General features: G+C 51.4%; 1 protein-coding gene across 1 annotated transcript in view; it reads left to right on the forward strand.

The window, feature by feature from the left end:
• Positions 1-26,944, forward strand: part of Hs6st1 (heparan sulfate 6-O-sulfotransferase 1) — a 48,867-nt gene extending 21,923 nt beyond the window's left edge. Inside the window, exon 2 of the mRNA XM_047546262.1 lies at positions 23,968-26,944. Within this exon, the coding sequence (XP_047402218.1) occupies positions 23,968-24,676 (709 nt within the window). The 3' untranslated portion in view covers positions 24,677-26,944. The remainder of the gene's footprint in view (positions 1-23,967) is intronic.
• Positions 26,945-27,172: the final 228 nt, after the last annotated feature.

A 27,172-nucleotide genomic window follows, 5' to 3' on the forward strand; every position in this document is an offset into this window, starting at 1 on the left:
GCAAGCGCCTTTTCTCACTCTGCAGCTGGCACTAGAAGTATCTGAGGCCCAGGTCTTACAGGTATGAGCCTCTGCTGGCAGGAAGAGCCCCTCAGGTCCCTGGAGGGTTGGTGACCACAGTCCCTTGACTAAGCCGCCAACCCAATTTAGGCCACATTATTTGTTCCCGTATGTGGTAAGTTTTGCAATGTATTTTCTCACCTCCTCATGGATGCACTGGAGCCCCAGGCCAGGGCTGGTCACGGGGTGCACAGAGGGTACCAGCAGGAGGGGAGGCAGCAGGACCTCTGCACTGCCCTTCTGATACTCTTGGTACCTTGTCGCATACCCCATCTTGTGAAGCCTTTTTCTTCTGGGTACCTCCTGTGGTCCCAAGCAGATGTTTCTGTGGATCCCAGGTCCTTCACCACTCCCTTCAACTTGGAGAGGCTCCTCCCCTCCGGTGGGAGGAGCTGCAGTTCTGGGAAATGGAAGCTACTCCACAGGCCTCCTTTCTGGTCTCCTGTGCTGCTGCTGCTCTGGCTGTGCGGGCTCCACCCTGGGAAAGTGCTCCTTAAGTGGGGGCAGTCACTGCAGCCATCGCCACTGTTTGCTCTCAGTTTTATGGAGTGGATGTTGTGATCACCAGTGGGTCACCTTCATTCCAAGCCTCAAAGCCTTAGCCCTCCTGAAGCCTAACTTCACCCAGGAACCAGACTAGCAGTGAGCCAGGCCAGGAGAGGAAAACAACATGGTACTGCCTGAGGCACCCATGGCCCAGGGGTGGGAGATGCCTGGGGAAGCACTCTTTGGCTAGGGAATGAAGTATGTGGTAGGATACTTGGATGACTAGTCTGTCTGTTCACCCCCCTGCAAGTGCTGCAAGTACAGAATGGGGCTTGACTCTCAGGAAGGAAAACTGAACCAGGGAGCAACTCCACGAGACCCAGACACAGAAATCATACAAGCTGTGCACAGGTGAGGGCCTCTAGCCACACCAAGGACCTCAGACTCACCTGGGACATCACCCAGGGAGGTCTCCAGGGTTCTTTTGCAGCAAGAATAGGAATAGAATTTAGGAGGGCCAGACAGGTGGGAGGTGGTCCCAAGGAACCTCTGCCTGGGAACCTGTCATGCAGAAGTGAACCATTGGCCATGGCCAATAGCAGCAGGCATGGGGTCCCTCTGGACCCTGAGGTGGCAATAGAGGAGGTGGAGTTGAAACATAAGGAGACATGTCCACGTAGTGGCATAGAGTAATAGGCCTCAGCCCACCTCCCCCTTTAGGAATTTTGCTTAGCATGACCACAGCCAGAATCTAGGGACCCTTGATCTTGCTGCAGGAGCTGGACACCTGGGGTATTTCACCCTCTGTGTTCTGGTTCTCCCTCTCCCTCCTGTCTCAGTCACCCTCCTGTGTGAGTCAGGTCTTTTCCAGTGGGAACCCATCAGCTGACAGCACCCAACCACCCTTCCTCTTACTCTCATGAATCACTGGCCTCCCTCCCCCACCCAAGCCATGTGCCCTGGCCTGCAACCTGGGTACCCCAAATCTGGGCCCTGGCTCCTTGCTCCAGGTGCATTTCCCCCTGCTTCAGGGCATTGCAGTCCCTCCCCTGCAGGACAGCCCCAGCCTCCTGTGCTCCCACTGCCCATTCACACACCCATGTGCCAGGCTCTCCCTGTGAAACCATCAGTCCCCGAAAGCCAGGGTACCAGAGCCCTGGCATCCTGCCCTGAAACCCTGGCTGATGGGCTCTCTGCCTGCTCCTCCTGGGAAGCATGACCCTGGAGCTTGTGGGTGAGGAACACGTTCTCCTCCCCTGTGACTCGAGCCCTGAGTTGTCTTTGTGTTCAGGCTGGTGTAGATATCCCTACCCGCAAGGAAGTGTTCAGTACACAGATGGGCCAGGGCCCTTGGGCCCCCTACTCTCTTAGGAAACCACCCTTAGTCCAGGCCGTACAACCCAGAGCCCACCCAGACCAGTGCCTGCCAGGCTCAGACCCAACAGAAGAGCAAGCCTGGTCAGCCAGAATGGACCCTCCTGGGTCCTCTCTCCCTATTTGCACTGAGGAGGTGTCTCCCGCAGTGGGAGAGCGTGGGACAGAGGAGGGCTGGAGTCCCTGGTGTTGTTGCTCATCCCTGCCGCCTGGTCACCTCTCCCAGCTCTCCTCACTGCTGCCCTGTGTAACCTTCCCCTGTTGGCAGCCCTCACCCCAAAGACAAGCCCAGGCTTCTCTCCAGACATCTAAAGTCCTTCTGGGCCAGACCCTCCCCTTACAGCCACCCTGGGGTAGAGGAGCTTGATGGACAAGAGTCACCTGGGCAGCGATGGGAGGGGTATACATTCAGAGGTCCTGTGGCCCTGCGCAGTGAGAGAGATGAGTGGAGGCGGACTGAGGATCACTTAGGGGAATGAACAAGTGTATGTTCAGGTGGAGGAGCCTGTGGGCATGCAGAACACCCAGGAGAAGGTTCCACGTGGAGTAGGGCAGCCGGACCAGTGCCATGAGACAGCTTGGAGAGACCCCGCCCCACCAGTGTGTTTTCTAAAATGCCTTGCCATGCCAGGCAGAGCATACAACATGAACCAAGGCCCCGTCCACATCCACCTTGCTCCAGGCAGGGTCTCAGCCCCAACTCCCTTAGAGCCCACTGGGCTTGCTCAGAAGCTGGCTGCCCTGACTGATGTACCTGTGAGCTCACCTAGCACCCCAGGAGATCTGTCACAAGGAAGTCTCTACTGAGGAGGCCTCTGCTTCCTCCTGCTGCCCCAGGCCTACCGAATCTCCAGCATTCTGAGAGCAGAGCCACAGCCCTAACTGTCAGGCACTCTGGGACCCTGGGAAAGGGAAGAGGGCACAAGAAATCTCTCCCATGCCGCTAGCTCCTATCGACCCAAGAGACTGTGCGTGAAGCACCTAGCCCGGTAATGCCCACATATAGGAGGAAACTCTGTCAAAAATTGTGCCCCTAGTTCCTTCTTGTCATTTTATCATATCAACTGAGCTCCCCATATGCACAAAATTGCTACAGGAAGCAGGCATTTTGGTCCTAGTCCTCATCTTGGAAGAAATACATCTAACCTTTACCCACAGTGACAGTGTTATCTCTTGAGTTTGTGGGGTGTTTCATTACATTAAGAGAATTCTCTTTTATTCCTACTTTACTGAGTATTTATATTGTGAATAGGTATTTAATTTTAGCAAATGCTTCTTGTACATGTGTTGGGATTTATAATCTGTTGCTATGGTGACTCACATGTGTGACTTTTCTCATATTAAACCATCCCTGCATGCCTGGGATAATCCAACCTAGTTATAGTATAGTATACATTATATGATGTTTTGGATTTGATTTGATAAGTTTTGTTTGGGTTTTTTTTTTTTTTTTTTTTTTTTTTTACTTACATCTTCTGAGTGAAATGGACTGCAATTTTCCTCTCTTCTGTGTTTCTCTGATTTGGGTGTTGGGGTTCCATTGGCCTCATAGAATAACTTGGTGAGTATTCACTCCTATACTCTGTTTAGAATAATTTCCATAAAACTGGATAATCTATTCCTTTTAAAATTTAGTAGAAGCCATGCACACACCTATAATCCCAGCAATTGGAGGCTGAGGCAGGAGGATTTCAAGTTCAAGATCAGCCTCAACAACTTAGCAAGACCCAGTCTAAAAATAAAAAAAACAAAAAGGACTGGCGGTATAACTCAGTGATAAAGTACCCCTGGGTTCAATCTACAGTACTAATTCATTAATTAATTTTGAAAAATATAATTTGGTAGAAACAGTCTGTCTTTTCTTTGTAAAAATATTTCTTCACTATTATTTTGAAAAATGTCAGACCTACAGAGAAGTTGAAATACTACTTCAAAGAAGTTGAAGTAGCAGTAAAATGAGACTTTTACCTTTCACCTAGATTCACTGACAACTATTAACATTTTGTTATATTTTTGCTCCCTCACTTTCTACATACACATGTGGACCTGTAGATACATATATGCTTATGCACATGGACACATGTATGTGCTTATATAAGGGTGTTAGCTTTTAGCATAAACATTCTAAAGTAAGCTGTGGGTCTTCCTCAATATTTGAAGGAAGATTTTTAATTATTGCTTTGACCTTTCTTTGGAAGTTATAGAGCTGATTACATTTGGACATTTTATGTGAATTATCTGATGGCTTTTCTCTCTTTTTCTGTCTCTTGCATGCTCTCTTGGTGCCTTGCCCCTCAATCTGTAAGAGCAGGTAAGTCCACTGCAGCTGTTTTCTCCCCTTCTCTCCATATTGGGCCGGGCTGGTTGGGCCAGACTCCACCTCATGCAAGGCACCAAGCTAGGGACCTCAGGAAAAACAATGCCAGAGGTGTTTCTTAGGGAACCTGTCATTCCCACTTGGCTACTCAGTGACAGCCCTTGGTAAACAGAGACTTATTTCCTGATGCTTGATGACACACCCAGTTCCTTTGGGGTACAATGGGGGCTCCATCAGTGGCAGATAAACACCAGGCATGTGGTCTGTGAAGTCTGGGACCTGGGAGTCTTTAGATGCAGGAAGATGAGCCAGTCTGCCCATCTGCAGAGGGGTTCTAATAATGGTGACCACAGAAGGACTCACAGGAGCAAAGCAAGGAAATGCCTGCCAGGCCCCTTTGGAGGCATCGACCACAAAAACACTTGATAGGACAGGGATCCTAAGTGGCCCTGTGGGATGGGGGAGGACTCTCCAGTCGGCAGGACCAAAGGTCACTGTTCAAGTGATAATGCTCCCAGTGCATCAGCCAGAGGAGGTTACCACCACCCTATGAGCAGAGCCAGGTCAACAGCACCTCAGGTGGTAGAAAACAGAGTGGGGCTGCTAATTTGGACATGGAATGACTTCCTTCTGAAGTGTACTGTTTGAGGCTCTGAATTTTTCTATCTACAGTGAAATAGCCAATGCTCCAGAGCATTTGAGGCCATCTCTCCCCACCCCACTGTGCTTACATGGGTAGATAGTGGAGGCAGGTGTCAGCCCCCTCTTCTCTGGGAAGAGGCTGTGTGGGACCATGTGGGCAACACCAGGGGGATTTTAACCGGGACCCTGGGAGAACAGGTCATTTTGGGGCGTGGAGCCACACACCAGCTATGGGGTCAGCAGATTGGGCCTGGAGGAGATCCTAGGACACTCCTGTGGTTTCCAGACCAGTTCTGACCTTCCTTATCCTCAGGAAAGCAGATCATTTGTGGCCCCGTGACCTTAAATATATCCTGAGAGGCCACTGGGGAGGCCCTGAACCTCTCAGGCCTCCCTGACCCTCACACCTTCTTCAAGAAAATCAGATTCAATTATGGACATAACCTTTTTGTTTGATTCTTTCTTCATTTTGCTTAAATAAAATGGGAGAAATATAGAAAATGCCAAAGAAAAATTGACCAGGACTCAGGCAGGGACAAGCCTTTCACCACCAAGGTGGTGTTAGTGATTCTGCTCTGTCTCCCTTCTGTGCCTGGTTTATTCCCAGCATTGGCCTAAGGTTGGATCCACAAGCTTGGATATGGCACTTCTATGTAGGTACACACAGAAGTATGCTCCTGGGATCAGCAACTTAGCGAGACCCTAAGCAACTTAGTGAGACCCCATCTCACAGTAAACAATGAAGCCAGCTGGGGATATGGGTCAGTAGTAAAACACCCTTGGGTTCAACCCCTGGTACCCCCCCCAAAAAAAGGGTATGCTTCTGGGTCACCACAGAGGCCCCAGAAGGGCCTTCCAGTTGCCGTGGAATCACCAGCCTTAGCATACCCTCAACCCCTTGCCTATGTGCCCTGAGCACTTTTGAACCTGGCAAGGACAGTTTCCACCAAGCTGTAGAATACCGCTTGGTCCTTTTGTCCATGGCTGTGCTGGGTAGGATCTGTGCCTGACACACACACACTCAGAGATTGGCATAGTCTGGTAGGCATCAGGATCAAGTAAAGACTGACTACCAAGGACCAGGTATGTTGCCTACCCTGGCAGAACACAATGCTGCCTCAGGCAAACCCCACAGTCTTCACGGCCCTGCTTGAGCCTGGGTAGCTATAATGTTGGGTGGACAGTTGTGGGCTGTGGGGACATGGAGAAAGAGCAATTTGGTCCCTGGGCAACAGCCTCAACAGGCACAGGTCTCCCTACTGCCTGACTGTCTAACTCCATATCCAGCAGAGGAGCAAAGCACTGTCACCTTCCCTTGACCCAAAGGTGTAAGTGCGTGCATTCAGGCAGAAGTGACATCTCGCTGCTGGGTATCAGAAGCCAGAAAATGCAAGGCAGGTGGGGTGAAATATGAATGAGTGGCAGCCCTGTGGGGCCCCAAGGCCTGTCTGGGTTCACCTCCTTGTCACGGCCCACTCACTGGAGCACTGCCCAAGAGCAGTTAGGAGCTAGGGAGAGTTGGGAGGGCAGAGGGATATGGTCCTCCCACCCGCTCCTCCTTATACTCAGCCTCCAGGCAGAGCGTTATTCTGATGTCCAGCCAAGAGAGCCCTGCAGCCCATCCCCTGCTCACTGGAGAGAGTTAATGGAAAGCACCTTCAAGCTTGACCCTCTGGCCAGCCCTACTGAGAGGACCTTCTGTCAAATGGGGACGCTCATGGGCCTAGTGTCCCAACCCTCCTGCCCAGTCTGCTGGGTACCTCAGTAGGAAGCTTGCTGTGTGTCTCCATCAGCCATGTATGGAGGCACAGGGGGAAGTGCATCAGGCGGGAAGGGACCTCACCTGTGCCTTTGTATGAGATGAGCCCCAGATCTTGAGCAAGTCCACCAAGGCACCCTCCTAGGAATGGAAAGCAACCAGCACACAAGCTGGGGCCAGGGGACACTGCCACCTTTGGTTGGTACCTTCCCTCCTGTCTGTGCCCAAGCAGGTATGTTGACCTGACAAGTAGTCGCCCGCTCCCCAGGCTTCTCCTGGGGGCCTTGTCATGGTCTAATGAGATCAAGCAGGTGAGAGGGGTTTTGGTGAAATAGCTTGGGGCTTCCCCCAAGGAAGCCTGGGCCTTACAAGGGTCCACCTGCCTTGAGGACCTTATGCCATATGATGCATCCAGATGATGCCTCATTTCTCTGCCTGTGTGGGTGACTCTGCAGGGGGTGAGGCCACCTAGGATAACAGACTACTCTTTCCTCAGACTTTGGTAACTGTGTAGGGAGAGACAAACAGACACGCCAGAGACAAGATGTACCTTTTCAGGGCATACCCCAGTGACCCACCTCCTCTCACTTGGCCCCACCTCCAGATGTCTCCACTGCCTCCCAGTAGCACCACCAATTGGGGACCAGGCTTTTAACACATGAGTCTTTGGGGGACATTCAACATCCAAACTATAACACTAACCTATTCATAAAGCAAGTGAAGATTTTCAAAAGTCCACATTAATTGCAGATGGTGTTAGGAGGGAAAAGACTATCGAGGTGTATCCTACACCCAAACTCATTAGACTGCTTGCTTTCTCTCTCTTTTTTTATTTTTATTTTTTAAAGAATTCAGTATTTTGAAACAAGGATGGGAAATTTAATTTTTCCCACCGTTTACTAACAATGTCCTATCCTTGAAACCATGAACTCATTTCCTCTTCCCACCCACCATGCACCTAGGTGAACTGCCAAGTCTGGACACATGGTGTGAGCTTGGCCATACGCCCCCTTCTCTGTCCCTCATGGATTTTTCTAGAATGCTGCTTACCCCGCCCTTTGCCAGGACGCTGCTCTGCATCCTCCAGGTCTCAACTCAGAGGTCTTATCCTCAGAGGCCCTGCCTGACCAGGAGCCACATGGGACCCTGACTTTTCCTCTGTGATACTCACTTATCTGAGTATTTAGCAGCCATATTCCTCGTCCTCCCTGAGACCGCTGGTGGGCAGGGGTGTCCTCTTGTCCTGTACGTAGCAAGCACTCAGTAAATCCTCCTGTGAGGAGGGAAAGAGTATGGCAGACCAGAAGGGGAAAGTAGCTGATCCCTGAGGTGAGTTGAGGGCACCTGAAAAAGATCACACTGTTCACACCTTTTCCTGGCACCTGAGCAGGTTGTATCTCCTTGGCATGAGTGAGTTCCTCACTCCGTGGATCCTTGCAGCTTGTAAAGCTCTCTAGTACACCTCAGTCCACCACATCTTATGGGCCTGTGAAGTAGGTGCTCTCTGGCAACCTACTTCAACCTTACTACTCTAGCAACCTTAATGAAAGCAGCAAGGGGCTCAGAGGGCCCAGGTGATTGTCCCTGGGCCACACAGGGGGGAGTGTGGCAAAGCACAGTCCCACCTGCCCATCAGTGTGACACTGAGACCTCTTCCTCACTCTGCTTTTATGTCTCCCTCCTCACTAGGACAGAGCTGACTGGAGCAGATGAACTGTCTCAGTGCTGACCCAGGAGGCGGCAGACATGGGGATGGAGTCTCCCAGCAGCACCCCACCCCCCACGCCTTACAGAAAAACCAAGGCCTCCTGGGGGGCATTTGCCTAAGCTGTCACCAGGCAATAATTAGAGGCAGGGGCTGCCACCTGGATAGGAAAACAATAGATGCTGTAGCCAGGCCTGGGGCAGGATTTAGCCTTGTGGAAGCAGAGACAAGGGTAATAAATACTAATGCTGGAGGGGCCTTTTGCTGTCTGGAGCTTTGCTGGCCCACAGCATCTGCTCGAAGAACCTCTTATGGCCACAACTCCCCCTTGGGACCCAGTGACACCCCCACACAGGGGCTCTGCCTGCACATCCTTTCCTGTGTGTGTGTGTGTGTGTGTGGTGTGTGTATCCTGGAGATTGAACCCAGGGGCACTCAACCACTAAGCTGTATTCTCAGTGTGTGTGTGTGTGTGTGTGTATGTGTGTGTGTGTGGTGTGTGTATCCTGGAGATTGAACCCAGGGGCACTCAACCACTAAGCTGTATTCTCAGTGTGTGTGTGTGTGTGTGTGTGTGTGTGTGTGTGTGTGTGGTGTGTGTATCCTGGAGATTGAACCCAGGGGCACTCAACCACTAAGCTGTATTCTCAGCCTTTTTTTTTTTTTTTTTTTTTTTTAATTTTGAAACAGGCTTCACTGAGTTGCCCAGGCTGGCCTCAAACTTGTAATCCCCCTGCCTTAGCCTCCCAAGTCACTGGGATTACAGGCATGTACCACCACATCTAGCTCAAGACTTAATTGCTGAGGCTTTTGCTAGCTTCCATAATCACTGTTCGGTACCATGCTTTTAGATGAGATGAGGTCTTGAGAAGGATGGGCGCACAGGTGCCTGGTGTAGAGCAACACAGGCCACACGCCCTCAAGTCCATACCAGCTGAGGCTCTTTGGGCTCCACTGGGGTCTGGCAGGGAACAGAAGGCCTGGGCCCCCACCAAACACCTGGCCAGGGGACCACAGAAAGGAAAATCAAAGCCCAGAGAGCTTGAGTCACACATCACCCTGGTCCCAGGAAGTAAGATCACCTTTACTCTAGAATCTGTCTGAGTTCACAGAAAATTCAAGTCGGAGCTTTGTGCAGGCAGGGTCAGAAACAGTGTGCTCACTAACGTGAGTGAAAGAGAAGAGAGTTTACCCCCGGGAAAAGCTGGCAGTCCTGGCCCCAGGCCTCCACCATCTGCCCAGATGGGCCCAGATGGAACCTTTGGCACCACCCACCCCTGTGCTCATTGGTAGTCATGCAGTACATGCAGTTTACATCCTTGTTTGAAAGCAGCAGGACCTGAGTTCAAGTTAGCAAGCATCTTTGGCCTCCCTGAGCCTGTGTCCTCAGAAAGTGACCCTGAGTCCCAAGACCTGTGGGTAGGTTAGTACACACAGTAAGCACTTAATTGGTATGTGTTCTTCAGTATGCTCATGTTTCCTGAAGACCGGAGATATATTTGCCATCCTGGGGTGTTCTGGTGAGTGGCAGGACAGCAGTAGAGGCATCCTGGGAGCCAGCAGGGAGGAACCACTTGACCAGAGCACTGGAGTCCAGAAAGGCTGTAAATTAGGCCTACTCCAAGGTGCCACGCAATAAGTGACTCCAGCTCTATTGTCCTTGGTGTAGGAAAATCACAGCCTCTCGGAGGCTCAGTCGTTAAGGGAGAGAGTCATACTTGTAGGTGCTGGTGTATCCAGGGAAAGGGGGAGGTCATGGGACACAGGCTGGGTGCATGCCTGTGGATGTGTATAGGGCAGATGGTAGAGTGTATAGGGCAGATGGCAAAGTATGGTTGGGGACAGATGGCAACAGATGGGAGGGAAGTGAGGGAAGGTCCTGGAGTTGGGGGTATGGGAAGGTGTCTGTTGTTGGCCTGAGGCACAGAGGCCAAGGGAAGGTCACACAAAGATGCCTAAGCCATGAATTCCTACCTTCTCTGAGCACCCAGCTTCATATTTGGCCATGGAAGCCTGAGAGCAGGGTCCAAGCCAGGAAGCCTGCTCCCAGCAGGAAGCCCCAAAGCACTGGGCAGGAAGGAGGATGGCTGCCTGCAAGCCTGGCTGACAGGGAGCTGGAAGTGGAGGAGGGTGTGGGACTGCCCATTGGGCTGAATGTCAGCTCATCTGCAGCTTGGTCCAGGCCTGTATCCTCTGCCAGGGGAGAGAGCTGCCCCAGCCTGTTCTCTTAACCTAGAATGTGGGGTTTAGGCCTATGGAGTCCATTTTTACCATTTTCATGTCCAAACCTTCCATAGTCCTGGGAGGTGGTTGAACTGTAACCCCACCAAGCTTGGGGGAGAGATGTTTCTGCAGGGGAAGAACTTAGGACAGCTGAGAGATTCCAGCCCCTTATCACAAGGTTATCATGAGCATACTAAAGAACACATACCGATTAAGCGCTTACTGTGTGTACTAACCTACCCACAGGTCTTGGGACTCAGGGTCACTTTCTGAGGACACAGGCTCAGGGAGGCCAAAGATGCTTGCTAACTTGAACTCAGGTCCTGCTGCTTTCAAACTTGGATGTGAACTGCAGAATTCTCTGTGCCCCAGGCACCGTGCACCTGCAGCTGAGCTAAAGCCCACCCCTGCTGGCCTGTTCCCAGAAGGAAGGGAGGATGTGGCAGACACATACTAATGGCAGAGCGGGCAGCTGTGACAGGGCAGCTTCAGGACACAACACCCGGCTCCCTCGAGATGTGAGTGCCACTGCCAGAGGCCAGTAGCTCACCCTAGACACCTGGCCCAGGGGTCACCTCGTGGAGGCCTCCTTGGCTGCTCCATTCATGAAAAAGCCTCACATTGGAATAGCTTGGACAGTGACTCCCCGGCCACCAGGGTCCTTGCCAAGGGGTCTCAGGGATGGCTCCCCCTGCTTAGCGATGCCTTCCACAATAGTAGGAAACTCCTTAGTGAGCACCAGACTTGGAAGTCTTCCAGGGCCTCTCTTGCGCAGTCCTATAGATGCTTGGCAAGGTGGCAGTGACAGATTCACAGTATCCCATACCGTAAAGTGCATTGCCCTAGGATACTGTCATCTTCTCCCCAGCCCATCACCATGTGGGAGGAAACTGGAGAACCCTGTCCCCATTTTCCCTGCAGGAGTTGGGAGTGGGTTTATAGTGTGGCCCACCCAGGATCACACAACTGTGGACCTCACTGTCGTTTGCTGGAAAGGTGACCTGGAGGTGCTGAGTGAGTCAAGGTAGAGACAGTATGACAGGGGAGGTGGACTCAGTAAGCCTGTCCCTAGAACTGGTCCCTTGAGTGTCAGAGACCCAGATAAGGTGACCAGTGAGGTCTGTCAGGCTGGGGTGGCTTGGAGCCTGAGTTTGCTCAGGTTTCTGGGCTGGGCCGTCTGCTTTTCCACAACGCTCACTCTCTCTAGGTGGGATTCCTAGTGGCATAGGCTTCTGACCTGGATTCCCACCCTGGCCTGACAGATGGACCTAGTGGCGGAGTTGGGAATGGGGTGGAGCTGTTGAAGAGGCCCTGAGGAGGTGGCTCACTGAGGCTTCTGCAGGGACAGTGCACGCCCTCCTGCCTCTACATCTCCACCCAGCTGCCTTCCCAGCAGGGGGCAAAAGTGCTATTAGGACTCCACCCAGGTGAGCTGGCATCTCTTACCATAAGCCTTCTTCCCTGTCCCCAGTAGGGTAGGGCCATGGGGTGTGTGACCAGAGAAGAACCTGTCCAGGCCAGAGTGGGTGGCCCACCCAGCATCCCACAGCAAGGTACTGTGCATGGTGGGTCAAAGTCCAGGATGTGACCTCTGTCCCCATGTCACTCCAGGACTGTCCTGGTTTCTGTTTAGAATCGTTCAGCCCAGTGCTGATATGTCTTCACTGTCGGTGTAGATGTGGTTTTTACTTTTTAGGCAGGCTTCTCTGCCTCTTCACTAATTTCACTGTGCTTTAAAGGAAACTAAATTAAAAACACTGCCACCCCTGACCCTAGTTTGGACCTTGGTCAGCAGGGTGCCTAGACCAGCTTTGCAGGTGGGCTAGTGGACAAATTTACCTGCTCACGGGGCTGTCCCGGTCGACCTGCTGCACCAGCCAGGTGGTGGTCCAACAGTGAGCAGTTCTCACCAGACAGTTACAGCCCAGGTCCAGGTGGGCCTGGGCTCCACCCACACTGCCCCGCCAACTCTGTGGCCTTAGTTAGCCATTTAAACCTTTTTAGAACTCTTTCCTTGTCTGCAAAATAGGAATAATTTTTGCCAATAGGGTGTCAGTGAGTGTTCAGAATGACCAGGTAAAGCACCAGCAGTTCAGTAAAGTAATTAATTTGGTCATTACTGCCACCCTGATACACAGACCCTACTGACCCAACCCCCAACCCCCAGAGCTCATCCTCTTATGCCCAGGTCTTTAGTACCTTACTCTGAGTAGATGGATTAGGTACAGAGGCCAAAATGAGTGGCAACAATTTCCCACCCTTTAAAAAGGAGGGCTAGCAGAGGCAGGACATGCTGGGGGTTCAGCCATGGAAACTCCAGGGACTCAGAATCTTTCACCTCCATCAGACCCCAGAAAGTGAACCTTCTGCCTCGGTCCAAGATGACCAAGGGTACTCAGGAGTTATATCCACATTCCAGCCAGCAGGAGAAAAACAGGACAAAGAAGGTTGTCTCTAAGGACATCCTGATGGCCAGACTTAGTCACACAGTCACACCTGGCTGGGAATTATCTCCTGGGCTGCTTCCTCCTTGGGGACTTTTGTGCTGTTTCCTAAACCTGTCTCTTGAGGACCGTATACATGAGCACAACTCTTTGTACTTAGACTCTTCCCACCATCGTAAGAATTCAGCTTACTTGGGTGGACCAAGGAAGCCCTCCCCACTTTGCCAGAGACAGGTGAGGCAGGGAGCAGATGTGTGAGGCCAGGAGGGCCCCAGCCAGCCCATCCTTCCCAGGACCCAGGGGTCTTCTTTGTACCTGGCTGTGTCTGGGATTTGCCCTAGACCCTTGCTCCCTTCCTATAGGAAGGTTGGTGTACCAGGGGCTAGACAGAGGCTGGGGCCCTCCAGAACCCAGGGGACTTTGGGCCATTCATTTGCCCCTCTGACTGTCAGTTTCCTGTATCCGGCTGGCACCAACTGATGAGGCTGTCAAGGGCTCTGCCAACTGCACGTGCTGTCTGCCCTGGGGTTTCCAAGGCAAAGGGGACCCTAGGAGAAGGCTGGGCAGCCCTGCCTTCCCAGGAAGCTCATGGGCAGGCGCTGCCCACACCTGTGCCCAACAGCACCTGATCTCTCATGTCATGAGGCCTGGACCTGGGTATTTTTGGAAGCAGATTCAGTTAATCAACAAAAATAACCACTGCTACTGGGCGGATGTTACCAGGAAGGGACAGTTTTAGAACAGCATTTTCAACCCTGCATTTGGAGAGGGGCTCCCCAGCCTGCCAGTGGCAGCTCAGTTGGCAGTCTGGATTTTCCTGCAGGGACCAAGAAGGGCAACCTGATCCTGCGCACAAGTCAGGTGCAAGGAGGCGAGCCGCAGGTTATTGGGCCAGTGCCAGTGGGAAACCTGTTTGCCAGCATATCTTCTCATGCCGCTTGGGAGCAGGTCCTCTCCTCTGGGTTGTGCCCCTCGCCTCCTCCCCCACCTGCTGCTGAGCCCTCTTAGCAGGGAGGTGACACAGCCTTACAGCCCTGGGGATCTTCACACTGCTCTCCCCTTCCTGCTACAGGAAGGAGGAGGAGATAGCTGGACCCACATGGCTTCCACCTCACAGTGGGACTCAAAGCCAAAATCAGACTTACATGTTTATTTTTTTCTTTTTTTTTTTTTTTTCTTCTTTTTTTCTTTTCCTTCACCCCCCACCCCCTGCAGATTAAACCCAGGGGCACTCTGTCACTGAGCTACATCCACAGCCCTTTTTATGTTTTATTTTGAGACAGGATTTTACTGTTAATAGTCCTGGTGGCACACACCTGTAATCCCAGCAACTAAGGAGGCTGAGGCAGGAGAATCACAAGTTCTAGCCCATCCTCAACAATTTAGCAAGACTCGAAGCAACTTGGCAAGACTCGGTCTCAAAATAAAAGGGCTAGGGATATAGCCCAGTGGTAAAGCACCCTGGGTTCAATACCTAGTACCAAGGGGCGGGGGGTGGATCTTGCTGTGTTTCCTGGGCTGGCCTTGAATCTGTGATCCTCCTGCTTCAGTCTCCCAAACCACTGGGATTACAGGCATATGCCACTGTGCTCAGTCAGATTTACATTTTTCTAAGGAACTAAGCAGGAATTGGGCTGCTTAGTGCTGCCAGGAGTTGAGGGCACCAAGGCCATCACAGGGCAAAGGCAGCTTATACCTGGTGGGTTGGCAGCAGGCTGTACTGATGAGGGGCTGGCCCAGGTGCCTTAGGCAGTCTCCTGAATGTCATCGTTTCTAAACCTCTGTGAAGTCTGGTCACTTACCTCAGAGAATGACTCCCCTGCTCTTTGATGCCCGTGAGCCTTGGGGTGGGGAGCAGTACAACAGGCTTAGGTAAGCAGAGTACCATTGTTGGTTGCTTCCAAGCACCCAAGCATTCCTCAGATGACCTATCTCTGCCCTCGGAATTACTGATACCCTTGGAGTGTGGTTTTTTAAAACCAGTCATCTGAATGTAACCCTAATGGTGTGGACTTTGTCATTGTGCAGGGTCCCCTGGGTCCTGGGAGACCAGGTACACGGGGTGGATAGGGATTCATGGCGCCCCTCACAGAGCATCTCCTACCACCCTGTGACCCTGCTAAGCCTATCCTGGGAGAGAGAATGCAGCAGCACGTTCTTGTTGCGGAATTGAAACTAGCACCCGTGGACTCTTCTTGTGAACCACAGCATTAGTTTCCTTCCAGGGCCTGCATCAAAAGTAATGCAGCAGTATTTCTTTTAAAAACTGTTTTGTCATTCTGACTAAATAACAGCATTCTCACTCAAAAGGAGGGGGTGAGACTCTGCTGGCACTGATAGAAAAATGCCTCTTTTAGGATCTGAGTTTAGAACTCATATACCCTATTCATGATATGTCCCAGGTCACTCCCCTGGACCGAGCAGGAGGCACAGCCGGAGGAGGCAGCGTACCGTAATAAAATGCTACATTTCCCCCAAAAGCATAGTTGAAAGCAGAACTTGGGAAACTGACCCTTTCCACAGCCCTTTTGCATCATGACATCCCATCCCAGGCAACAGGGATAGTTTGCAATCATGATGTTGGTGGGGCTTTTTTTGTTTTGTTTTTTGGGTTTTTTGCGTGGAGGGGATCGGGGAGAGCATGGTGTGTGTGTGTGTGTGTGTGTGTGTGTGTGTGTGTGTGAGTGAGTATGAGTGTGACTGATTCAGGGATGTTCTACCACGGATCTAACTCCCAAACCCTCCCCCACCTTTTTTTTGAAACTAAGTTGACCACACTAGTCTTAAACTTATGATCCTCCTGCCCTAGCCCCTCTGAGTTCTTAGGTTTATAGGTGTGTGCCTCTGCACCCAACTTACTTTAGTTATTTTTATACAGATTGAACATTCTTAATCCAAAATGCTTGGGACCAGATGTGTTTTAGATTTCAGATTTTGGAATATTTGTACATACATAATGAGAAAATTCATTTGTTTCATATGCATCTAATATACATAGCTTGAATGTTAATTTTATAGAGTATTTTCAGTGTGCCTGGGTTTTGACAGGGATCAGATGTGGAATTTTCTACTTGTGGCATCATGTATGTACTTAGTTTTAGGTTTTGGAGTATTTCAGATTTTGAATTTCCGATTAGGGATGCTCAACGTATAATTTATAGTTGCAGACAGTGCAGAAATACATAAAGAAAATGCTAAAGTCAGCCATTTGAGTTGATAGATTTTTACTGAACTTTCAACTTTGCTGTAAGCTTGAAAATTTTTATAATACAGTGTTGGGAAGGAAATCCCAAACTTCACAATCCTGAAACAATCAGTGACTAGTCCATTACCATCCTGGGTGGTATTTCTTCTGATTATATATAATTTTTACAAAATTGTGACCACAGTGCAGTTATCACTGCTCTGGTAGATGCAGGTATTTCTACTGTGGGCTTCAGGATAGTCCACAGTGTGTGTACTCATTCATCTTCCTCCTGTGTTCCATGTCTCCCTGGAATAGACAGCACTAGAGGAAACATGCTCCTGATGTGGCGTGGCCATAGCTCAGCCCTTCTTTCCAGGTGGAATTACTGTGCAAGCCCCTCCCCAAGCCACAGTGCCCCCAGCTCTGGACTTCCCACGTGCCCTGAGCCAGATTTATGGTCTTTTTATTTGATTTTGTTTTGTTTTGCCTTGCTGTGTTGCTCAGGCATGCCTCAAACTCCTGGGCTCAAGCAATCCTCTCACCTCCACCGCTCAAGTAGCTGGGACTACAAGTGTGTCTCACTGTGTCTCCTGAGCCAGATTTAAGGTTTTGTCTCTGGTTGGAGTCCTGGTCTTCTAAAAGGAAGGGTCAGGAATGGTAGATTCAGGCATCAGTTTGGGTCAAACCAATTCTCTCAGGCAGAGGAGGGAAAATGAAACCCTCTCCAGTTACTGTTGTATCCAGTATTTAACTAAAACTTTTTTTCCAGTGCTGGGGATGGAACTGGGCCTCATGCATGCTAGGCAAGCACACTACTCTTAGTTTCACCCCAGTCCCTTCACTAAAACTCTTGAGACTAAGGGATCTGTGAAATAAAAAGGGTTTATTGAGCTGTTACAGATGCTAGCCAGAAATGGACCAAGACCTGGGACAAGCTTCCATAGCTGCTAGCAACAAAGTTAGGTAGCAGTTGGAAATACATCCCCTGACCTAAGAACCAAGAGTGTTGTCATAATGAAAATTGAGGGAAGGAAAACATAAATTGTCCACATGGAACCTTGTTGGCTGCAGATAAACAGGGGCAAAGTTTTGAGATAGGTGCACAGTCCATAAATAAATCCGCGTATTGCTTCTGGACTGACTGAGGTTAATAGTCCAAAAGGTTTATATGTAAATGAGGCATGGTGGCACCTAGTCCACATCCTGAGATTTAAGTCAGGAATTCAAAAACAGTCTTTTTGGCTTGGCCCTACTCTGTTAGCCAATTAACTAATTTCCTTATCTCTCCTCTCTTCCATCCTCATCCCGACTTTGTAATTAGATTCATGACATCTCAGAATTTTTTTTTTTTTTTTTTTTTTTTTTAATCACGGGTTATCAGCAGAGCTGCCTGCTCTTGCCTGGGGTCATTTAGCGCTCCTCTCTGAGCCCAGTTTCCTCAGTGGTGCTAGAGTCATCTTGATCCAATCCTCATGTGATCCCTGGAAGTTTCAGAACTGTCAAAAGACCAGATCGAAACTAATTTAAATTAAACCTCTCAGCTTTATTTACCATTCTAAAAAGTGAAGCAACACTTCATTCCATAAACTAGAATGAGTGATCCAGTGGTCTGAGCATAGGAGGTTGGTTTTATAGAGAGAGAAGGCTGAAGAAAGCAGAAACAATGAGTGGTTGTCATTTCAAAGTTACTTTCCGTGTAAGGCAGGGGCAGGGAGACAGACTAATGATAGGAAAATAATTGATTAATATCCAGTTACTTTTTTTAAGTAAGGAGGGCAAAGAGAACTTCTTATTATCCATTGAAACTAACCAGTTTGGGAAATTTGTTTCTCTCTTCTAACTTCTCCTGATCATCAACTAAGTTTGACAACTAAGTTGAGTTTGGCAATACAGAACTTCAGCATGAGTCACTCCATTTTGGTTTTTAGTGTGGTCCATTGGGCCCAGTGTAGGAGTCTTGTCTTAAACAGCCACCTCCTATAATTCTTATTTAACAGACTCAAGAAGAAAACGTCTTCCTTACCCACTAGGATCTTTCATGATTGTAGGGCAATTTAAACCAGTGCCCACAAAAATGTCCGAACAGCTGAAGGTCAAAGAATGCATTAAACCAGCCATAATTAAATGCCAGAGTGCATGATCCAGGCGATAAATCCCATGGGCTGTCAGGAGAAGCTGCTTTCCACAAAGATTTGCAGTATTCCACAGGGCAGAAGTTCTCTGAGGTCTCGTGCTTCATCTTTGAATTCCATGTGAATTTTGCATTCTGGGCCATTACCCACGTGAGCTTATTTTTCTACAGAATGGGCAAGACCCTCCTTAGCCTGGCCTTGCCTGAGCCTCTAGCCTCAACTGCATCTCCTTCTTCAGTCAAGGCCATGCCCCCACCACGAGACTTCTGAGAAGCCTCCCTGCCCCTGCCACATTCCAGAAGGGTGCCTGTGGCCCCAAGGGGCTGTCACCTCCCTTTCTCTGTTGGTCCCACTCCACCCAAACCAGAGCACTTGGAAATGGTAATGGAAAGCCAACATACCCCTCCTCTCAGCCTGGGACACCTCCTCTGTGGAACGGGAGAAATGCCTACCCTCCCAAAGCAATGCCTGGCAGCAATGCCCAAGTCACTGACTGCTGTCATGCACAGCCAAGGACATTGCTACTGCGTGTCCTTTGTCAAGTATTAGTGTGGAGGTTTGGAACCTGCCTTCGCACAGGCCATCTAAGCACCAGGACAGGGGCTACTGTTTCACCCCATGTCATTCCCACAGTGTATCCAACCCCAAAACCCACTGTCCAGCAGTCACTCCACCAGTTCCCAAGTGATAACAGTAAGCTGCCCAGATGTATGAATTCATGGCCAACTTCAGGGCTGGAGGCCAAATACAACACAGCTCTTTCCCCTTCTGGCTGCTCTTGGTCCTTCCCAGATGAATCCCTTCCTGTACAGCCCACCTAGACCCATGTTGCCCCTTGGCCCAGGTCAGCTAGCCCTCAGACTGATGTGGACACTTGGCATTCTCAGCAGGCTCCCCCCCATGGCCCTGGGCAGTGTGAGCTATCCCAGAATTACACAGGCCTAGGGACAATGTGGTGACCATGTGGACAAATATACTCACAACTGCAGAGATGCTACCTCAGGGAGAGCCCCACATCATGTCTGCTGCTGCCAGAGGACCATCCTGGCACAGACTGGAGAGTGGTTGTAAGCAGCCAGAGTTGCAAGGGAAGCTCAGAGGAAGTGTTATGGGCAGGGCCACCTCTTTACTATTGGGTGACCATTATATGCCCAACTGAGGGATGACGGCTGTGGGTCCTGGAGGGCACACAGTAGGCATCCAGACACCTGCAGTGGAGTACTATGGGTACTATGTGGCCAGGACCATGATTTGGCATTGTGCTCATAGAAGGTGCCAAGGGCCTGTCACCCTGAAAGAGCATAATTTGCTACTGAACAGGGCCTGCTGATCCCCTGCATCTGGGTTAGCAGTAGCGAAGGGAAGCCCCAGGAGTCAGAGCTGCTCCTGTTTGCATCCCCAGGTCCCTCTTCATGAGGAGACCAACCACCAGCCGGATGCCTGGGCTCAGTGAAACTTGCACTTCCTTCATGGAGAAGCCACAGAGCAGTCAGGCTCATTATCACAGTTAGTTAACAAACCACAGGGCAGCCCCAACTGACCTGGCAACTGGCCACCCTTACCATACCAAAACGGAAACATTCCCCGATCACTGAAACTCACAGGAGCCCTCCCACCCCTTGCCCACTGCAGCATAGAGGGGAGATGATGTGCTGGAGACTTGGAGGTGGCCAGGCACTGGAGGTGAGAGGGAGCAGCAGGAGAAAAGGTACAAAGGGGCCTGGCGAGCTGTGGGGACTGAGGCTCCAGCTTTAGCAAGATGGCCAGTTCCCCTATGAGGTAGCTGGGCCTCTTGGACTGCCCTGTAGTATCTCAATTTTGTTTGTCTTCCTTCCCTTCTTAAACCTTTTATCACAGCATGTTTGTTACATACAGAAGAATTTATATAATGTACATAAGAAATAAATCATCATAAACACCTGTATCCCCAGTGCCCTCCTCCAGAATCAGGACATGATCAGAGCCACCATGAGCACCCCTGGTGCCGTCCCTGGCCTCCCCCACCCCAGAACCAGCCTCTGACTTAAATTTTCACATTTATCATTCACATTTTTTGATAATTTTTATATATATGTCACTAATTTCTCTTAGATTTTGTTTACTTTGAAGAACACGATAAACACATTCTGTGAAGTTTTCTTGATTTGTTTTCCCTAAAACATCGTATTCCTCCGCTTGCCTATGTTGTGAACAGCTGAGTAGTATGCCGCCAGTTTTACATGCTGTATGATGGGTGTCTAGGGGAGTTACCAGCAGTGCTGCTGTGAATAGTCTTATCCACACCTCCTGACCAGATTTCTCTGAGCTGTTTCCCTCGGAGAGGAATTGAGGTGTCATGGGGTGTGTGCATGCTTAGCTTACCAGTGAAGACCCTAGACAATAACTGTCCCCATTCACATCCCCTAAGCAGCTGTTGGGAGTTAGCATTGCCCTGCATTCATGCCCAGCTGTTGCCAGATCTTTCATTCTTGTCATTCAAGTGCTATCTCATGATGGCTTAACATGCCATTACCTCAGTGACCAATGCAATGGAACATTTTTCCATAGAGGAAAGAGGAGGTAGCTCCTGAAGCATTTGGTCAAGACACAGATTTCAGGGCCTCCCCTTCTGCCCACTGCCCCCTGGTACCAACCCCTCCTGATCGGGCAGCCATCTAAATCATCCAGTCTGGATAACTAGTCTGGCTGGTGTCCTTGGGTGGCTGGAGCTGGTAATGCTTCAGCCTAGTAACTTGTACCTAGGAGGCATTGAGGTTTGCTGGAGGAGAAGACAGGACATTTGATCAAACCCTGGCCTGGGGAACTGAATATAGGCTCTCTGTAGATCATGGTCAAAAAAAGACTCGGGGCAGAACTGAGAGAAGCCCTAGGCATAGGGAGAGGCTTATCCTCAGGGGGTTCAGTAACCACTGGAAGATCACATGTCCATAGCGGTTTGTTTCAGCACCGTGGACCTATTCACTGAGCTGATGGTGCACATGCCATCTTGATTTGCCTTGGTATTCCTGGGAGAGGGCATCAACCCCACAGGTGGGTAGCCTCAGCAGGGACCTTCATCAAGAAAGGCAGTTCTCAAAGGACCCTCTGAACAGAATAGGAAAGGGATCATCTTCTGGCCCCAGACCACCATGTGGTGTCCTTGCCTGCCCCCACAGTCCCCAATCCCCCTCTTCCTGCCATCCTCCAGGGATGCAGGAAGAGCCAGCAAGGTCAGAGAAAAACTCTGCTGAAAGACATCTTGGTGATTGATAGAGGCCAGGTGCCAGAGAGGGTCAGTGCCTCCCTTTCAATGTGTTCCTCTGCCCTTACAGCCACCAAGCCTCAACCTCCCCTGCCCTGGTTGTCACCTTCCCAGGCCTGAGGTAGCTGGGGGAGAGTAAAAACCCCAGGACAAGAGGAGAAGCCATGCCCTGTGGGTGACTCTGAGCTGCAGTTCTCCCATGAAAACCACAGCACCTGGGCCCTCAACCAGGACACAGACCAGGCTGTGGATACTGCTCCCCCATGAGTGCCCCCCAACAGATCAAGACTTGACACACACTGTCCATCATTTGCCCAGGAGAAGTCCAAGGAAAGGCGGGGTACAGGGTTTGGAGCTGGAGACCCGGCAGTAGCTGGCCAAGCTCCCTGTGTGCCTCAGGCTCCTCACTGCCTGACCCTAGAGTGTGAGCTACACCTCTCTCTCTGTTTAATTGGAATCTCCAGATGCCCAGCCTGAACTGACCTGTGGCGGGGGTGCTGCAGTGCATCCCACCCAGGCTCAGACAGAGGCTGCTGTCAGAGATGGTTTTTTGGAAGAGACATTGGCTCAGGAGAGCGGTAGGGACAGGATCAAGCTGGCCAGCCCTGGCACCCAAGACTTTGGGGGTGATGGTGCCACAGACCAAGCTGAGCCGGACACCGTTGTACCCTGGTATAGGAGCAGAAGCACCTCACAGCCCCAGCCCACACACTACCCACAAGGACACTGGCTGAGCTGAGTAGACTCTGAAGTCGGCATGGTGTGAGCTGAGGGGTGAGGGCATACTCACCCTGCTGCCCTGGGCTCCCACTTCCTGGTCTTTGTTCACATGGTTAGTTTGTGGCTGTTGAGCACCTGTTTGGGGCTACCAGGAATAGATGCTCTGTCCTTCTGGTCCTCAGGCTACCATGTGTCCAGGAGCTGCTGCCATCAGCACAGATAGCAGGCCATGGGATGCCGAGGGAGGGACAGGTGTGCCTCAGGAGGGCACCTGCTCTCTGGTCTTGGAGGGTGAAGGGGTGGGGCCTAGAGCAGAGAAGCTGACGCCTGCTCCAGGATGTGTCTGCCGCAGCTTGTCCAAAAGAAAGGCAGCCCTGTCTCCTCAAGACTACCATGGCATGACCCCTGAGGCCATTATAGGCTCAGTCCTGGTGGGCACCTGATGCCAAGATCCCCCCATGGCTTCCAGGGGGTTGTGTCCACCATGGGCCACTGCAGGAGAGCAGAGGTCCCAGGCACAGGCCCACTTCCAGCCCTTGAGGACTGCCACCATCTGGCCCCAGAAAAGAATGACATCCCCAAAAAGATCAGACCTTTTTCCCCACAGCTCAGTTACCACTTGGGAGTCCTTGTCCCTGGGTTGCCCTCTACCCAAATTTTCTCCCTGTTGTTTCCCAGAGGCCCCTGAAGACATGACCAGGGTCTGCGAGATCCCAGGGAACACTGGGTGGATACAATCTGCCGTCTTCCTGGGCAGTGCCTGCAGATAGGACTGGCTTGCAGTCAGCCCCTGCAACCATCAGCCGGCTACCTTTCCTGTTTCAGAACTGCCACTTCCTGGAGTTTTCTGGATGGGTGGCCTGCTGTGGTATTCCACCACCTAGGCCCTTGCCAGGCACTGTGCCCAGCCCCTGGGGCCATCTTGCCCCTTGGTAAATGAGGGGTCAGATTAGGGCAGCTGCCAGCGCACCCTAAGAGGCACTAGTGCTCCCCACACATCTCCCAGCATAGTGTAAGGAGGGCAAACAAGTTGGGTGTTCTCGGGGCTTTAATGAGAACAGTGCAGGTGCACTTCCTGTCACTGAGGAGGCCTACAGATGGGAAGGGCCCCTCCTGGAGTTTCTAAGAGATGTGAAGGTCTCAGTGGGCTCCTACTACCTATCCTGGAGGACATGGTAGGCTGCTTGCTCCAAGCCCTGGTTCTTGGCGTGAGGCCTACCTGCCCCATTGTGTCCCATCTGAGAATACATCCATGGACACCATCACCACCACTGCATCCAGCTGTAGGCAATTCTTGAAAACTACTGTGTCCAGGAGGTGGTCTAGGACCACCTGGGTATGAAGTTTGGCAGAGAAAGTCTGATTGTCCCTCCTGAGGAGCCACTAGGCAGGAAGGAGAAGAGGTCAGGCATCACAGGGCACCCCTTGGTGGTCCCGCTTGGTACCTCTGTTCCTGGGATAGGTTCCTTCACATCTCGGACCCGAGGGATTTCCTATTCAGAAATGGCATTCTGACAGCTAAACGCAGCAGTTAGTATCAGGGATGAAGTTGCTTGCCCCAGGTCCTGCAGTGGAGACCCGTGTAGTCACAATCCCACTCTCCTCAATCCCCAGCCTCCTCCCCTCTCACCTTGCCACAAGCCTTACCTTCTCTCCCTGGTCTCCATCTCCTTGCAGGAAGTTCTACTACATCACCCTGCTGCGAGACCCTGTGTCGCGCTACTTGAGTGAGTGGCGGCACGTGCAGCGCGGGGCCACTTGGAAGACGTCGCTGCACATGTGCGATGGGCGCACGCCCACGCCCGAGGAGCTGCCACCTTGCTACGAGGGTACAGACTGGTCGGGCTGCACACTACAGGAGTTCATGGACTGCCCGTACAACCTGGCCAACAACCGCCAGGTGCGCATGCTGGCGGACCTGAGCCTGGTGGGCTGCTACAACCTGTCCTTCATTCCTGAGGGCAAGCGGGCCCAACTGCTGCTGGAGAGCGCAAAGAAGAACCTGCGTGGCATGGCCTTCTTCGGCTTGACCGAGTTCCAGCGCAAGACCCAGTACCTGTTCGAGCGGACGTTCAACCTCAAGTTCATCCGGCCCTTCATGCAGTACAACAGCACGCGGGCGGGCGGCGTGGAGGTGGACGAGGACACCATCCGGCGCATCGAGGAGCTCAACGACCTCGACATGCAGCTCTACGACTATGCCAAGGACCTCTTCCAGCAGCGCTACCAGTACAAACGGCAGCTGGAGCGCAGGGAGCAGCGCCTCAAGAGCCGCGAGGAGCGCCTATTGCATCGCGCCAAGGAGGCACTGCCGCGAGAGGACACAGAAGAGCCAGGCCGTGTGCCCACTGAGGACTACATGAGCCACATCATCGAGAAGTGGTAGTGGTGGCAGCCGCTGGGGAGGCCTCACAGGGGCGGGGGTGACATGGGATGCAGACCAACACACAAAAGGGCCCACCCAAAACTGTTAAGGGAAGAATCCCAAACCCGTTCATCAGAAGGCAGATGCATCCTGGAAAAAGTGGAGTGGGGAAGAGATGGGCCAGGCATGGCAGGTCTTGCTGTTTGCCACAGTCCAGAGGTCTGACAATGTGTGCAACCCTGTAGGTCAGAAGAAGGTGTGCTAAGATGCCCCAGGCATGTTGGGAATGGTAAGGCTTCTGGGTAGTTTGGCTCTTGGCCCTCCTGACCCCCACATCACTGTCACAACAGCCAGAAGTTTGGAAAAGAGACATTGGAGAGAGGATATGCCAGGTCAGGCATGAGTCCCACATCAACTATGCACCACTTGCACTCTCTTACCCTCTGTCCAGGCCAGGAGGGAGGAGAAACCAACTCCAAGCAACCAACCTGAAGCTTTTTAGCCTCTGGAGCCCTGATACCCCAGGACCTAGAAAGGTATCCCTGGGAACCCAAGCAGCTGTCTCAAGTGTCCTCAGAACTGGAACTACAGGTTCACCCATCCATAGCTGCTTGAAGGTCAGGATCCACCCCAACTGAGGCAGAGGAGACTTGAGTGTGGCCTCTGGGAAGCCCATTTCTCTCTCTGGCCCATGGTCAAAATTCAGTCTAGCCTGGTCTCTGGGAGCGACCACCCAGGCAGACCAGGCTCAGACAGCAAGGGCATGGGCGTTAAGAACTCTCCCTACCCCTGTTTTTTCTGATCCTCTGCCCCAAACCCATCACTGGGGCAATTAGTCAAGGGCTCACATACCACTGCTCCTACAACCCTGAGTGTAAAAGTACAATAACCTTCCATTGGCTGGAAGGTGGGACCACAACTGCTGCTGGTGAGCCATACCCTGGGGCCTTGGTAGTTCTAGATGGCCAGAATGAACCATATTAGATCCAGATTTTCAACTAGGGTTGGAAGAAACAGCTCTGGTGACCTCTCTGGTGCCCAGATACTCAGCCCTGGCTCTCTGCATTTCCCTACCCCTCACAAAGGCTGACCAGGCCCTGTTTCTAGCAGCCCCGCAGGCTAGCCAGTGGCCCTACTAAAAGCCATGTTGTAAACACTTGACCCGTGCCCTGTCCCCATTCACTCTAGGAGGCATAGGGGAGTCCTCACCTGAGTGCCAGGCACTGGATCTTCAGAGGGCATGTGCATGTGCCCAGAGGCTGCAGACTGACCTTGAAGCAGGACAGGGACCTCTTTCCTGCCCCTGGTTTCTCTTGGCCACCCTTGCTGTCCCACCATGGAATGAAGGAGTCAGTTGCCACAGGCAGGGGGCAAGGGACGTTTTGGTATCCAAAGGCATGATAGGCTCTGGGTGGGCACCATCTTGCCCAGAGGCACCTCCCTAGTGAGTGGCCACACTGAGGAGGTGGGTGCCAAGGTGAGTTAGTGGGGTGGCTCTTTTAATGGGAGGTTGAGCCAATGTGGGGGGATCAGTTCTGATGCTTGTCTTTGGGGTGGGCATGCTCCTAGGGAAAAGGACGGGGTGTGGGCCCTGCAGTCTCACAGGCCACAGGAAGTTTGCACCCAGTCTCAAGATGGCCTATCCTTGGTGTGCTTCTGTGTGCGCGGGCCTGAGTATAGGATCTGTTTTGTACATATTGGAATATGTTTTAACTTATGCCCCACTGTCCCAACTCACATGGAAGCATGGGTCTCTCCTCAATATCTGCTGCATTTGGAAAATAACCCCATCTCAGGCCATCACCAGGCTGAGGCGCCCTCAGTTCCTCGGCTCTCCAACCTAGCACTTCCCACTCAGGCCACCTGCTTTGGGGGCAAAGCTTCCTTGTGCCCACAGAACCTAGGATGTTCCAGGACTCTGCCCACCAGGGGCCCTCCCCAGGGCTGAGAGGACAGAAGCAAGCAGGCAGTGAGCTAGCAACTTGGTCACAAGCACCCTACAGACCTGCAGATGTCGCCTTCTGGAGGGGGAGCCAGGGACAGCAGAACTGTCTGATCAACAAGTCTGAACTTTTTGGGAACTGGAACTGTTTAACTTGAACCCAGGAGCGTTTAAAGCTTTATTTATTTATAGCTTCTTATTAAAAAAAAAAAAGTGTTGAGAAGAAATCTTTTGGTTATTCATACAAAAAAAATGAGTTGATAATGGAAAGGCAAGTCATAATCATCTAATTGTTTTTGTCTAGGTTGAGAATGAATGTTAGCAGATGAAATAAACTCTGACAAGGACTGCCGTGTGCTGTGGTCTGTGGGGCAGAGCAGTCTCCAGCATGGTGGTGAAAGTAGCATCCCTGAGCACAGGCAGTCTTCTTATGGGTCAGACGGCCCCGTAGGAGAACAGTAGCATGGAGTGAGATGTGTCAAGAGTAAAACTGTGACTGTCATCACCACAGAGAGGAATGATTCGTTAATCACTTACTACAGTATTTGGAAAGATGACAGCCAGATAAAGTGAGG

Source organism: Sciurus carolinensis, chromosome 3 (genome assembly GCF_902686445.1).
Source record: "Sciurus carolinensis chromosome 3, mSciCar1.2, whole genome shotgun sequence".
In the NCBI taxonomy this organism is placed as follows: Eukaryota; Metazoa; Chordata; class Mammalia; order Rodentia; family Sciuridae; genus Sciurus; species Sciurus carolinensis.